This window comes from Sphaerodactylus townsendi, linkage group LG14 (genome assembly GCF_021028975.2).
Source record: "Sphaerodactylus townsendi isolate TG3544 linkage group LG14, MPM_Stown_v2.3, whole genome shotgun sequence".
Classification (NCBI taxonomy): domain Eukaryota; kingdom Metazoa; phylum Chordata; class Lepidosauria; order Squamata; family Sphaerodactylidae; genus Sphaerodactylus; species Sphaerodactylus townsendi.
In genome coordinates, this window is record NC_059438.1 from 44,167,063 (window position 1) to 44,182,591 (window position 15,529).

The following is a 15,529-nucleotide window of genomic DNA, read 5'->3' on the forward strand; positions in this document are numbered from 1 at the left end:
CATTAAGGTGGTCTCAGACAGCGGCCCCCAATTCATTTCAAAGTTCTGGAAACTTTTCTAGGAGTTGTTAGGGGCCGCCCAGTGGTTGCCGCCTTCTACCACGTTCAAAGTGGCGGTGGAGTCAGAGAGAACAGACTTGAGAACCCTAGAGCAGTATTTCACGTTGTTACACCAACTACCACCAAAGACAATTGGAGTGGAGAGCTAATTCCACGTTTGCAGAATACGCCCTATAATGTCAATGCGGTTTCATAGCAGTACGAAAAAAAGCCCCCTTCAGAAATTGTGTCCGGTTGGGTTTCCCCTTCCCGCCCGTTGCCATGGCAACTACCTGCGGATGCATTGGATCCTCCGGAGTTTCAGCAGTGGATTTCATCTAGGCCGAGGGTGGAAAATGGGTCCCAAACTGCCTTACAACCAGGCTAAAGGAGCTCCCCAAAAGCTGCAAAGCGGATAAGCACCGCTTCGAGGATTTCCCCTCTGCGTGTGAAGCCTGGAAATGTATATTGTCTACCAAAAATCTCAGAAGACGATGCATAAATTCGTTTTTAAAGAAACTAGGCAAAAGATTCATAGGACCTTTTCCAGATTACTAAAGTGATTAATGATGCTCACTGCTTGATTGGATTTGCCTAACTCTCTTAGTAATATCCATCCTGTCTTCCATTTCAGTTTTACTCAAGGAGGCTCCGTTTCCGATGCCTGTAATGGACCCATGGGAGAGAAGACCCCACTGCGACTATTATTAATAATAATAAGCCTTTATTTGGCATAACAATAATCATAACACAATAAAAACCTGAGATAAAAGGTATACAAATACAAAGGTTTGAGGAGGTTAGGGTTGAGAGGCACCCTCACGCACCTTGCTAAGCTTCAATGTTTTCACCCTCCGCTTTATTGCGTTGGTATTGGATTTAACAACTTGGAAATGGCGAAAGGGTATGCTCTTGTATGGTGAACAACAAATTGACTATTATTGATAAGCCACAAGCATTGACTACGAAATGTGGCATGCCATCCTGGACTCACCTGCTTTAATATGGCAATGGCGTACAATATTTAGTCTCTCTTGGGTGCAGGGGTATTCCTCTGGGTATAATCGTAATGGGTTTATTCCACGAAAATATGTGGCAGCCCCCGCCCTCATTTCTGCTTTCCACAGCCTTTCCTTCTGGAAACCTGGGGGAGGGTCTTTAAGGGAGGCAGAGTGTAAAGGATTCAATGTGGTGTTACGATGGCCTGGGTCTTCAGCCGCCTGCAGCCTTGACCTACATTCCACAGCCAGGGAGATGGGCCAGCTTCTCCAGCAAGACCTTATCTCTGCGAGGGAGATGAGACCTCCGTTCCCATGGGAATCTGGGAGGAGAGGGATGGGATGGACAGAGTTATAACCTGTGCTTCTAGGCGGGAGATCTTATTCCTGCCACTGCGTGTACGTGAGCTTTCTAGGATGTCTGAATAAACGGTCTTTTACACCCAAAAAGCCTTTTATTTCTGCTTCTACGGAATTCCTTACAGTCAGCATGGCTTTTGCAGAGGCAAATCCTGTCTTACAAACTTACTAGAGTTCTTTGAGGGTGTAAACAGGCATGTGGATAAGGGGGAACTAGTGGACATTGTCTACTTGGATTTCCAAAAGTTCTTCACCAGAACAAAGTTCCTCACCAGAGACTATTGAGAAAACTCAGCAATGAAGGAATAAGAGGGGAAGTCCTCCTATGGATTAAAAACTGGTTGAGAAACAGGAAGCAAAGAGTGGGTGTAAATGGGAAGTTCTCACAATAGAGAGATGTAGGGAGTGGTGTCCCCCACGGATCCGTTTTGGGCCCAGTGCTCTTTAACCTATTCATAAATGACCTGGAAGTAGGGGTAGGTAGCGTGATGGTCAAGTTTGCAGATGATACCAAATCATGTAGGGTGGTGAGAACCGCAAAGGATTGTGAAGAGCTCCAAGTGGACCTTGATAAATTAGGTGAGTGGGCTAAGAAATGGCAAATGCAGTTCAATGTAGCAAAATGTAAAGTGATGCACATAGGGGCAAAAAATCCAAACTTCACATACACACTACAGGGGTCAGTGCTAACAGTCACAGACCAGGAAAGGGATTTGGGCGTGTTAGTTGATAGTTCCATGGGAATGTCAACTCAATGCTTGGCAGCTGTAAAAAAGGCAAACTCTATGCTGGGGATAATTAGGAAAGGAATTGATAATAGAACTGCAAATGTTGACAGAGACAAAATTTTCTCTCTTTCTCACAATACTAGAACCAGGGGGCATACATTGAAAATGTGTGTGGGGGGGGGAGAATTAGGACTAATAAAAGGAAACACTTCTTCACGCAATGTGTGATTAGTGTGTGGAATATGCTGCCACAGGAGGTGGTGATGACCACTAACCTGGATAGCTGTAAAAAGGGTTTGGACAGATTTATGGAGGAGATCTATGGCTACCAATCTTGATCCTCCTTGATCTCAGATTGCAAATGCCTGAGCAGACCAGGTGCTCGGGAGCGGGAGCAGCAGCAGCAGAAAACCATTGCTTTCACCTCCTGCATGTGAGCTCCCAAAGGCACCTGGTGGGCCACTGTGAGTAGCAGAGTGCTGGACTAGATGGACTCTGGTCTGATCCAGCAGGCTCTTTCTTATGTTCTTATGTTCTTATGGTATTTCCTCAAGAATCTCTGGAAGATTCCAGTTCTTAAAATTATTTGGGAAAACTGTGCTAGTTAAACTGTTGTAAAAAAACTGGTATGAGTCAGTAGTTTAGCTTACCAAGATGGTGGTCGGGTTCCACAAGTCAGTTAATATGTCTGTTGTACTGAAGCAGGTCAAGATTTTTAGCGAGAAATCTCTGCCTGTGCTGTTTGTGCCCAGTGCTCCCTTGTGCCAGGTGCCCTTTCTGCAAAGTTCACATCACCAATCTCTCTTTTGAGTGTGTTCTAAATGTACGCAACATAAATCCAGAGAGAGAGTGCGTGCCCCCACTCTGCAAGCCCCGTCACCTGAGCTGCAGGAGTCCTGCCTGGGGTTCATACCATTCTTTGGGAGGATGTGACTGGCTGCAGATTTGGTTGGCATCCTGAGCTGCACGAGGGCTTGGGGCAAGGTGGGCGGTTGGCAGGGGAAATGCAAGCTCCCTTCCCCCGTGTGCAGGGCAGTTGGAAAAGACACACCAGGGTTGTTGCTGATTTAATGTTGTGCTGGGGGTGGGATGTCAGTTGTGGGTGTTTAGGATGTTGCCTAAGCCCCTCTCCACCCCCGACGCAGCCGCACCACCCTGCATTTCTGTGCTGGAGCTGGGGGGACCCCCGTGCAGTGCCCGTGTGGTGCCAGCATATCTCTCCCTTACACCTGCGTGTCTCCCACTCATGGAGGCGGAGTGCTTAGTCCCCTTCCTAAATCTTTCAAAGATGAGGCTTAGGATAAGATGTTTCTTGTCATCCTTTAGCACCCCCATTCCCATGCAAACAGTTTGATTCATTCCGGCAGGAACATTTCTTTTTTTGTTTCTTCAGGACCTGAAGGATGAAAAGAAAAAGGCTAAAATGGCAGCTGCTCGTGCCATTCTGGAGAAATGCACCATGATGCTTCTTACCGCTTCCAAGGTAGCTCCTTTTCTCTTTTTGTCTTTGTGAAGCACAGATTTGAGAGCTGGAGTCAGAAGCCTCCTCGGACCCTGTGGCACACAGGAAAGAAATTGACTGAAACCACATCAGTCAGTGCGCGCGGAGGCTGGAGGGCACGGCACGGGGCGGCAGGGGTCAAAATGTGGACAGATGCCACAAATGGCTAATTGTCGGGATGGATACTCAGCCTCGCCCGATTCGCTTGAGGCAGGGAGAGTTATGTGGGCACTGACTCATCTCAGCAGATTGCACAGAGGCATCTGGATAACTTTAAAAAAATTGTTTCCAAGACCTGTCTGAGGCATCCCGACTGTGAATCCGCCCGCATCAACAAAGGAGCCGTCTTTCACAGAATGAGACTCACCTTGGAGCAAGTAATAGAGATTGTCACAGATGCTCGTCCCAACGGAGAGCATGAACCTGGGCCCGTGAGCATCTACACTGGCATCAAGGAGTTCAAGGTGAGGAACAAGTAATTATTTGTTGCTTTTGAGAGTATAGCTTAAATCCCAAGAGGGTTGTCCAGTAAAAGCCTTGTTGCTGGCACTCAGGGGCTGGGTGTGTGTGTGTGTGTGTGTGTGTGAGGTTTTATTTTATTTATTTATTTATTTTTTAAACTTTTATACCGCCCCATCCCCGGAGGGCTCTGGGCGGTGTACAGCAGAAATAAAACAATATAGGCAATTAAAACATTTAAAAGCAGCGATAACCATAACAACGTTCCTAATAAATATGTAATAAATTACAGTAAATAAATAGCGTTCAGTGATCTACTGTTGTAGTTCCCTTCCCTTCCCCAAAGGGGGGGGAAAGGCGTCCGACATTCTAATCTCAAAATTCCCTCCCCTCTCTAAAAAGAGGGGGATGGCGAGTCTGAGATGACAATTGGCCCAGATGTCGGGGCCGAGCCGGGGGCGGGGGCACCATCAACGGCCGGTTCCTCCAAAGGCCCGGCGGAACAACTCCGTCTTACAGGCCCTGCGGAACTCACCCAGGTCCCGCAGGGGCCGGACAACTGGAGGAAGAGTGTTCCCGCAGGCCGGGGCCAGAGCGTAGGCTCGGGCCCGTGTGGAGGCCAGCCGTATCATCGAGGGGCCAGGGACCACTAGTAAATTGGCCTCAACCAATCGGAGAGGCCGTGCAGGGACGTATGGGGTGATGCGGTCTCGAAGATACGATGGTCCCAGGCTGCGTAGGGCCTTAAAGGTCAATACCAGCACCTTGAAGATGATCCGGAATTCCACCGGGAGCCAGTGCAGCTGGCACAGTATAGGTTGAATATGCTGCCAGGTGGCACTACTCTGCAAACAGGCGCGCCGCTGCATGCTGGACCAGTTTTAGTCTCGGATCAAGCGCAAGGGAAGGCCCACGTGAAGCGAGTTACAATAGTCTAATCTGGAGATGACCGTTGCATGGATCACCGTGGCTAGGTCCGCTTTGGAGAGGAAGCGAGCCGCCGGGCCTGACGAAGGTGGAAAAAAGCTTAGCCCGGGTTGTTATGGAGCCCCACCTGGGTCTCCATTGAGCAGAGGCGAATCCAGGTAGACCCCCCCAGGCTGCCGGACGGAGGGTCAATGCCAAGGTGGCCCCTCTCCACACCGGCAGCTGGAAAGACCTCTCCACGGCCAAGCCAGAAGGGATCTCCGTCTTCCGGGCGGATTCAGTTTTAACCTGCTCTGGCGCAGACCAACCAGCGACCGCCTGCTCAAACAGTGCTGTAGAGCCACAGGGGTGGCGGCTGCTCCCCCCTCCATCAACAGAACTGAGCTGCGTGTCAATGCTGCATACTGATGAGCAGACCAGCCCGAAACTCAGTTACCAGCTGAGCAAGGGGTGGCATATAGATATTAAATAGCTTAAGCGGGGATAATGGCGCCCCCTGGGGTACACCACATTGAGCGGGCACTTCAGGAGGCTTGATCCCGCGCACCTCCTTGCTTGACTCCGGCCCGGAGAAACAGAGACAATCCATTGAAGGACGAGTGCACTGCGCACTCCCAGAGGCAGCCAGGCGGTGGGTCAAAAGGTGGCGGTAATGTGAAGCCACATCAAAGCGCTCTTACTGGTGAGATCTAACAACACCAGCAGGCGCGCCCGATCCGCCTCGGTCCAGAGCTGAATACGGAGTGTATCTGCTAAACGGCGGCGAAGGGGAACAGATCTCCCGTCCCCATGCCCAGCAGGCTTGGAAAAACCCGGACTGGAAGGGGTCAAAAGCTACGAGCGTCATCCAGAAAACCTTGAAGCTGCTCCAACACCACTCTCTCAATTACCTTCCCCAGAAACGAAAGATTCGAAACGGGGCGGTAATTGGCCAGATCACTCGGATCTAACGATGGTCTTTTTAAGAGTGGGCGGACCACTGCCTCCTTCAACCCATCCGGGAAGGTTCCTTGCTCAAGGGAACCGTTGATTATACTCAACAGATGGGGTCGTAGCTCCGCCCGGCAGGTTTTTACAAGCCAGGACGGGCACGGATCCAGAGGACAGGTAGTAGGTCTAACAGCAGCTAAGGCTCTGTCGACAGTTAATTGAGGGTGCTGAATGTCCAAGCTTGTTGCTCTACTCCAGTCCCTACCCAGAGGAATCCACAGCTACCAAACCCCACCCACTTGGCTCCCACATCTGATGGTACTCTTTCCCCTAAGCCATGGAGCCCTCCTATTCTCAGGCAGACGAACAGGCCAGCTGCTCAGGACTCCTTCAACTGAAGGCAGGCCGATAGAGAAGAAGAGAGGCACCCGGGGGTGATGGGTACTGACCACGCTGACTTTCAGGAGCCCTTCCACACCTGGAGACTTCAGGTTGGCCTGCTGCTGAGACAGGAGCGGGGGGTGCTTGTGCCCAAAGACAGAGGCAGTGCCAGATAGCAAAGCTGTTCACTCTGATCAGTTTTTGTACCTCTGGACTAAAGGCCAAGAGAATTGTAAGCTCTCTCTCTCTCTCTCTCTCTCTCTCTCTCTCTCTCTCTCTCACTCACTCACACACACACACACACACACACACACACACACACACACACACACACACACACACCCCACCCCCGATGATTTCCTTGGTTTTTCCGGTGTTATTTTCTCAGAGTGAAAAATAAGAGTTATTTTCTCTGTATCAGAGACATGAACTAGAAACTTTATGTAGTCTACATGTGGGTAACTGTCAACAAATGCCTTCACGTAGTCTTAGAGGCCCTTCATGCTGCTGATGCTAGCAGAAAAAAATGAAGCTCGCTAAACAGCATTTAAAAAATGGGGATACTCAACCTGCAGGGTGTGTATCCCTGCCTGTTAGAGAGCTACAGCGGCAGACCCATCGTGCACCGAAGGAGTCTGGGCTCCTGGACGGGCAAGTCTCTGTTTTATATAAGGGATATACACACAGTAATACGTACAAAGTGACAGTGTGTCTTTGTCATTCACATAGATGCTTATTTTTTGACATCATGAACATTCTTTTTATTTTTTACAAGTAATAGTACTCTAAATTAATATTACAATTAATTACTAATACAAGTAATAATGCCCTAGATTAAACACACTGGAAGGGACAAAATCTGACAGACACACACACCTAGAGAGAATGTGCTTGAAGCAAAAGATGTTTCTATTCCAAATCCTGGCGCAGCATCAGCTGGCTGGAGTTCTGAGCCCTTTGAGTCGCAGCACAGACCCCTCCGCCACAGCAAGGCTGAGCCTGTGAACTCGGGCAGATGAGGAGAGGTAGGGCAGGAAGGGAGAAGTCATGCTCAGCTCTCGTGGCCCTTCTTGCAGGCCCAGGGGAACGACTGCTGCCACTTTGGGGCCAGGAAGCAATTATTCTCCAGGCCCAATTGGCCAGGAATCCAAGAGGTGGGGGGGTTTTTTTTGCCATCTTCTGGGCATGGAGGAAGGGTCACTGGGGTGGGGGGTGGAGGTAGTTGAGAATTTCCTGCATGGTGTACGGGGTTGGGCTAAATGACCCAGGAAGCCCCTTCCAACTCTGTGATCTCTATGATTCTAGAGATAGGGTGCTCACCTTCTCAGCCTCACAGACAACACCACAGCCAAGGCCTGTGTCGGCCAGCAAAGAAAGACCAAATCCTAGTCCCTAAAGAAGGAAGCTGTCGACCTCCTTTGCTGGGCAGAGACTCCAAGGTTAGCTGCCAAGATGTTTGTCCCAGTGAGTGGGCACCAGACCCCAGAGTGTTCTGGATGGTGACTAGGTGTTTGGGCACCCCAGTCTTGGAACTCTTCACCGATCACACTGTTCCTGGGTTTCTGTCCAGGTTCAGGGCAGAAAGGCAGGATATGCTCACATTCAGGTGGTCTCAGGGGCCCTATATGCACCCCATATACCAATGCCTCTGTTACCTGGAGCACTGAACAGGGTTCACAAGGAGGGGGTGGAAATAATCTTCATCACCCCATACTGGCCAAGACGTTTGTCACTCTTGGAATGGATCACAAGGGCAGTCAGATCTCCCTAGATCATCCGTCCAACCCTCTGCATTCTCACTCCTATATCCTGACCCAGTCTGGCTCCAGCTGTCTGCACGGAGGTTGAAGGGTGGGTCCTAGAAAAGCACAGATACCCTCCTGGGGCTGTTGCTGTCACGTTTGCCTCCAGGAGCAGGGTTTATGAAGCAACTTGAAATCATTCAGCAGGTGGTGAGGCATGAAAAGGATCGGTCTGCTAGCAGCTGGAATCAGCAGGTTGCTCCAATTCCTCCCTGCCAGCCTGGCTGCAGGTCTGTGTCACAACAGTCTGGGGTGGCAAGTTGCAGCCCTCGCCTGAATCATCTCTGCAGAGAGCGAAATACTATTCTGAGCATCTCGTGCCCACAACAAAAGATTTCCCAGAGGGGTGGCCCTCCCCCCCACAGAGCATCGTTTCCCCTCTTGGGAGATACACAGTTTTCTACGGGTATGACCCCAATCCCCATTTGAACCAATCAGATCAGGGCCTCTCGGGATCCGAGAGGTTGCATTTCTGGTGGCCATAATGGCTGCTGGGGCAGATGGGTCTTGGAACTTTCTACCTCTCTGTAAGGCAAGAATGGTGCTCCTTCCATCAGGACGCCGTAATCCTCAGCACAGGCCCCTCCCTTGTGCCCAAGGACCAGAAACCCACCTGCCATCTTGGCTTCTGCCCTCAACCCAAGGAGCAGGAATGGCTCAAATTGAAATCAAGGAGACCACTAAGGGCACTGAGTCCTTCAGAACTGCAAACTAGTTGTTTTTTGCTTCAGTCCGTTTTCCACAGGTAATAACCACCACAGGTATCCAAGACCACCGTTGCCAGGTGGACACCTGTCTCCTTAGTATACAAGGTCCAGCACTTACTCCCAAAGGAGTTTCGTTGCCCTTGATGGGGGCAGCAGCCACTTCAGCTGCCTTCTCTCGAGGTGCAAAAATCTGCAGAGCAGCAGCCTGGATGTCCACCTCCACCTCTGTCAGATGCTGTCCGTTGGGCCCCTGGAGGTCTGCTGAGGGAGCCTGCAGCGGGTGGCTCTTCAGTCATGGCTCCAACATGCAGCAAATGACCCACCCGGGGTGGTCTCTTCAGGAGACCATCCATCAGCAAAGGTAACACAGGACTTCACATCATGGAATGAAGGTATCCCTTCCCTCCTGTAAGATGGGAGGAGTTTCTGGGAGAGGAATGAACAGACATTTCAAAGGAAGAGAAGAAGAAGAGTTGATTTTTATACCCTGCTTTTCTCTACCTTTGTGAAGAGTTCCTTACAGTCACCTTCTCTTCTCCTCCCCCCAACAGACCCCTTGTGAGGTAAATAAGGCTGAGAGAGTTCTGAGGGACCTGTGAGCCGGGAAACAAACCCGGTTCACCAGATAAGAGTCCACTGCTCATGTGGGGGAGTGGGAAATCAAACTTGGTTCTCCAGATTAGAGTCCACCTCTCTTAACAGTTTTTCATCAAAAAATGAAAAAAGGCCCCTTGATTTGGAAGCTTTGCAAGCGTGAATTGAGCTCACCCTCTAGCCAGATGCAGAAACAGTGCAAAAATAGTTTGCACAGACCTGCCTGCAGCGTGAGGGGGTAGTAACCAGTGGTGGGATTCAAATAATTTAACAACTGGTTGTTTACAAGTACCATTTTAACAACCGGTTCTGCTGAAGTGATGCGAACCTGCTGAGCCCCACCACTGGTAGTGACCCTCTTCAAAATACCTTCCATTCCACTGATGAGAAAAAAACCCTCATGGTAAATTCAGTGTTTTGACTTCTTTGGTATTTACTTTTAAACAACTTTTCTTTTTCAAGTTCAGCTGCCAGGATTGTTTGGGGAACACAGAGGGGGGAACTGGAACTGTTTTCTGACTGGAAAAAGTTTCTCCCAAACTGCTTTAGCCCCCTTTGGGGAAGAAGGACAGGAAAACATTCACCAGTGGGTCTGTGGTCACAGCATATGGGGGATTTCTTTGCCCAATGAGAAAACAGCAGGGTTAAAATCTCTCTCCACTTGCACTGCTGTGACCATCTAGGAGCATTTATGGCAAAGGTGAGGTTTCGGTATCCTGATTTGCTGCTGAGGCTCTTAGTTCTCTGCCCGTCATAGGAGCACTTTCCTCGGAGAAAACATCAGAGAATGAAATGGGACTTACTTCTGAGTAGGCATGCTTAGGATTTCTCTCTCAGTCCTCCTGCAGCAGTCTGTTCTACCCTTTGGTGACTTCCTCATGGGTTTCTCCGTGCCCTCTCCCCGCCCCTCTTCAGAGTAAAGTGGAAAGTCTGCGCGACGGCCTTTACCTTCTGTCGAAAGAGAGTCTCCGGGCCATGCTGCGGGTCATCCTGGAGCACACAGAAGATTTCACCGACTCTGCGTACACCAGCCACGAGAACCGAGAGCGTATTTTGGAGCTGTCCAAGCATGCCAAGGTGGAGCTGGAGCAGCTGCTGTCGGCGTGGACGTCTGCTGTAAGCTGATTGCTTCTTGGGAAATAAAGACCCTTCCGAACCACTTTGCTTGGAGCTGTTGGCCCACGACAGGTGCTGTGAGGACAACCCCCCTTCTGAGTGGTGCCTCCACCAGGGCTTCTTGGTGGCTTCCTGGTGGGTTCTGGACAGTTACAGCTGAAACGGGGTGGGCTCCTGCAATACATTTCCCAGCTCCTTTTGCCCCCAGTCGGGCCTGGCAATGCCAGTTGGCAGACTGAGTGTCACATCCACAGAACAGCAGGGCTTGGGTCAGGTTGTTGATCCAAAAAGGGCTGGGCTGGGGGTTTGGGGGCAGAAACACACACGATCAGTGTTCCCACATCGTCACTGTCCTCAGAGTGAGGATTTCTATGAGATTCCTCTGCAGGAGGGAGAGATCAGCCCGCCTCCCACACTTGTTCTTCTACCCAAATCTTTCTTGAAATCTCTGGTGTCTGCGCAGCGCTTCTCTCAGGTTGCCGGAGATGGCTCTGCCCAGAGCTCTCTTTGATTGGGAACGGGGCAGCTCTTTCTGAAGAGGAGTCGTGTGTGCCTGCAGAAAGTGAAGCCTCATGGGACAAGTTGGCCAAAACTCCTCTTCATTTGAAATGGGACAAAGTTTTCATTCAGCAGAAACAAACACTTTGATTTGCATTTCCCACTCAGTAGAAGTTGGATTTTAACTTTATTGCTTAATTGAGGATTTTTAAAAAAGATTTTAAATGTTGGCCAAAGGGCGAAATTGCTGAAGATAATTTATTTTGTGGGGCTGGGGAATATTCTCTCTGCAGCAAAGTCAGAAGAAGAGGGAAGTCACAGAGGACATGGAGGTGGCCCTGCTGAAAATGTGTCAGTGCATGAACGAGCTTCAGAAAGAAGTAAGTAGAATTCTTGTCTAAAATGTCACATGTTTGTGAGCTTCTTAAACTTGAAGATATGTAGCATTTGAAAAAATAAATAGTTGGCAGCAATATAGTTGTCAAATACTTCTTTCTAACTAGTTAGCTCTTCCAGGCCAGTCTTTTTCCTAGTTATCTTGAACTAGTTAAAAGAAGAAGAGAAGAGTTTGGATTTATACCCACCTTTCTGCCCTGCAAGGAGACTCAAGGTGACTTACAAGTTCCTTTACCCTCCTCTCCCCACAACAGACTCCTTGTGAGGTAGGTGGGGCTGAAAGAGCTCTGATGAACTGTGATTAGCCCAAGGTCACCCAGCAGGAATGTAGGAGTGCAGAAACACATCTGGTTCACCAGATAAGCTTCTGCCATTCGTATGGAGGAGTGGGGAATCAAACCCAGTTCTCCAGATTGGAATCCACCTGCTCTTAACGACTACACCATGCTGGTTACCTAAAGCAACAGCCTGTCTTGTGGGCAGAAACCTAAGGAAATCCCAGGAATGTGTCTTACAGTGAATCTCTTGTGCTTTTCCCTATAGAGTTCATGGCCCGGTTAGTGTTAGGGAGTGATATTGATGGCAGGCAGGTACAAAGTTGATCATGGCGGCCTGTTGGAGTACAACATAAGCCATGCCAAATTTACATAATAAGTATGATTCAGCTCCACTATGTTTATCTGTGTGCTTGTACCCTGCCGTTCCTCAATGTTTCTGAGGCCTTTTAAAAAATAACACATAGATACTGAAATGCACAAAGAAATTTGAAACCGTAAAAAATTCCAAAGACTAACATACCAGCAGCCAACAGTAAGATAGCTCAGTTCTCAAAAGCTTGAAAAAACAGGAATGTTTTCAAGAGGGTGAAAAGTCTTTCCATAGTTTTGGAGCTACCGATTAAAAGGCACGACCTGTTCTTTTATTATGCCTGTAACTTGGAACAAGGCCTCTTGAACCACTCACAGAATTTCAGAAAGGAGGTGAGTCAACCCACAGCTTTTCTTTCCCTCTCTTTGAGCTTTTGTGTCACTCTTTGGGCACGAGCAGTTTTTATTAGCAGGGACCCTTCACAACCCTTCTTTGGTGCTGAGGGCCCAGGGATGTAGGTATAGATATTTATGGGGGGCGGGGCCATGCCCCCACCCGCACCTGGGGGCATGGCCACGCCTCCCCAAGACCCGTCCCCAGCCTCAGTGCTTATAAAAGCTCTCCGAGGCCAGGGACAGCAGACTCCCCTGCCCCGCCCTCCCCCCCACCAGCTGGGTTCCCAGCCGGCAGCCCCTTCTGCTCTCCCCTCTGGGCAGAGGCGTAGCTAGGGAAAATGGAGCCCGGTGCAAAATCTGAGTTTTGCGCCCCCCACCCCATGGGCGGCTGCTGTGATGCCGGAATCCATCCCCAAACAGTATCACTTTCAATGGTGTTTAAACTAGAGAGCCCAAATTCTTCTTTTAAATCCACCTTAAAGGGGGAATCTGGGGTCCCGTTAAAACAACATTGAAAGTGATGCTGTTTTGGGGTGGATTCTCCCCCACCCTGAAACAGCATCACTTTCAATGTTTAAGCTGGGGACCTCAGATTCTCCATGCCGAAGGGAGTGGATTTGAAAGGAGAATCTGGGGAAATTTGGGGGGTGCCTGCTGTCAGGGGTGCAATTGTTAAGTTAGCAGCACCACACTTTTAGGGTATCTTTAGAAGACTCTCCTAATGATACCACCCAGGTTTGGTGAAGTTTGGTTCAGGGGGTCCAAAGTTATGGATAGTCTCTTACTGATACCAGGTTTTGTGAAGTTTGGTCCAGCGGGTCTAAAGCTATGGACTCCCAAAGGGGGTGTCCCATCCCCGATTGTTTCCAATGGGAGCAAATAGAAGATGGGGGCTGCACATTTGAGGGTCCATAACAATAACCTACTCATCTCAAACTCTAGAGACTCCAGAAGACACTACCACTTACTCAGTCTGCAGTGTGGCCATGGACGTAGTCTTTGAGACTAATGCTTGAATTGCTGATACCCAGAGCAAACTGGACTCCATGACCTCAGCAGGGGCTTTCTTTGAATGGTGGGTCCTGCAGCAATTGTGTCATTCTTCTGTGTTCTGTGTGGTGGTCGAGTTCCCACCCTGTTTGGATGTGCTGCTTGGTATCATCCCAAATGTATGTGAAAAGCCTGAGAGGTTGAGCTGAAGACAACAAAAATAGAAAATAAAAAGTATATTTAAAAAGAGCCTGAGAAATAGACTTCATTAAAATAACTGCAGACCCAAGTCTTGCTGAGACAAAAACCACATTATACAAAGTTGATGAAACATGAAATATGCCATAAGCCACAAAAGACCAGATGCATTTAGACTACTTGGCTCTTCTTCATGTTTCACCAGCTTTGTGTGATATAGTTTTTTGTCTCAGCAGGACTTGGGTCTGCAGTTATTTTAATGAAGCCTGAATTTTTTGCCTGGTCATCTGGAGACAATTATTACTTGTGCTTAGAGACTTGAAAAGCTGCTATTTCCAAACCTGCTGTAACCTGAAGGGTTTCCCGCCCCCCCTCCCTCCCCCCCTCCCTCCTTCCTGATACCAAAGCTCCACAGTGCAGCCACTTCTGTTGCCACAGACCTGCTGAAATATCATTCGGATCACTTGGTCTTGAAAGCACTGAAAGCCTCCGGAGGGGAAGGAGACATCGAAGCTGCCGCAGAGCACAGCTGCCAGCTCTCTGAGCAGAAGGAACAGTTGCTTGAAGTAAGCCAAAGTCTTGTTCGTGCATTTGAAGGAAGGGTTGAAAATGCCTTGTACATTAAGGTAGCCAGAATTCTTCTCACTTTGGGGGTGCGCCTACGTGCAGGGCTTTTTAACCAGCTGTTCAGTGGCACACTGGCTCCCAGGGATGCATGTGGTTTGCCAAGGTCCTCAGCCACCTGGATTCTTGAGCATGTTTGCCAAGGCCGGTAGGAAAAGGTCAGGGGAAGGGGAGTTTGGGGGATGTGAAGCGTGGGAAAGGGTTAATTATTCCCTTCCCCATTCACAATTTTAAAAATGTTCTTGCCAGACGATTTCTCAGGGATCCACAAAACGTTCAGTTCAACCCTGTGCTTATAGGTGCAACTGGTGCTTTTTATTTGGCGCCTATTATTTCTTAGCCACTCTGTAACTGGTTGTTGGGTTTTTCTGCTTTGGCAGATATGTCGTTTATTGAGACATGTTTCTGGAACAGAGCCACTTGAAATCACCTGTCTACATGCAGAAGACACTTTCCAGGTGACTGGGCCTCAGGTAGGCATAATTTTTTTTTTTACTTTTTGTGGTAAATTTGTGCTAATCATCCTGTTGGTTCTATACTTGACCCTCATATGTGACATAAGGAGAAGCCACTGCCGTTCTCCCCTCTTATTTTCAAAATTTTAAATATTTACATTCCACATGATTTGAAGTAGCGAACATCACCTGAAGAAGAAGTGCAGTGCCATGCTGGTGGGAATTGCGGATGAAAGGAAAGTCGGCTCCTGGGCCTGCCGAGAAAGATCCACTTCGCAGAACCCCTGAATCCTGTGCAGGGCTGGCTGGGGCAAACCTCACGCCTCTGGGCAGCCTGTTCCACGGGGCCCACAGCGGGAGCTGCCAGAGTAATCCTTGGTTGGATGAGTGTGTACCTGTTCAATGCACAGTTGCACACAGCTCCTCCTACTCAAGAGGGAACAGCAGCGACTCTGCTTCAGGCACAATCAAGTGTCCTGCTCTAGTGAGCTGCCTATAAGAAATGTCAAAACTTCTTGTATCCTGAGGCCCAAACGTACAACGACTGTTGCTGAACTGGAGGTTATACTGAGCCCAGAGGAAGACCCCACTTCACATCAACAACTTCAACAAGATATTAATTTTAGGCAGGACCATGAAAATGGATTTGCGGGGGGGCGGGGGGGGGCGGCGGTTCCCAACGGTTTTTTGGATCAACTGTCTGTGCCACAAGGATGCCAGAACAACTATCAAACCCTGAGGATTTGGCCTGGAACATTGCTGATTGGTGTGATAAGCTAGCCAACCATGACTTTCTTTCCTATTTAAGGGAATATGATATAATTTTTTGCCAGGAAACCTGGAG

The 15,529-nt window shown here is 49.1% G+C and overlaps 1 protein-coding gene across 5 annotated transcripts in view; it reads left to right on the forward strand.

The window, feature by feature from the left end:
* Positions 1-15,529, forward strand: part of CTNNAL1 (catenin alpha like 1) — a 77,147-nt gene that overhangs the window by 38,924 nt on the left and 22,694 nt on the right. For 3 of the 5 annotated variants that reach the window (XM_048515442.1, XM_048515445.1, XM_048515443.1), the window contains 6 exons: positions 3,518-3,607; positions 3,919-4,089; positions 10,341-10,541; positions 11,333-11,419; positions 14,014-14,172; positions 14,611-14,703. In XM_048515442.1, coding sequence (XP_048371399.1) covers positions 3,518-3,607; positions 3,919-4,089; positions 10,341-10,541; positions 11,333-11,419; positions 14,014-14,172; positions 14,611-14,703 — 801 coding nt within the window. Of the gene's footprint in view, positions 1-3,517; positions 3,608-3,918; positions 4,090-7,398; positions 7,477-10,340; positions 10,542-11,332; positions 11,420-14,013; positions 14,173-14,610; positions 14,704-15,529 lie in introns of all 5 variants that reach the window. The other 2 variants (XM_048515441.1, XM_048515444.1) reach the window with 1 other exon arrangement.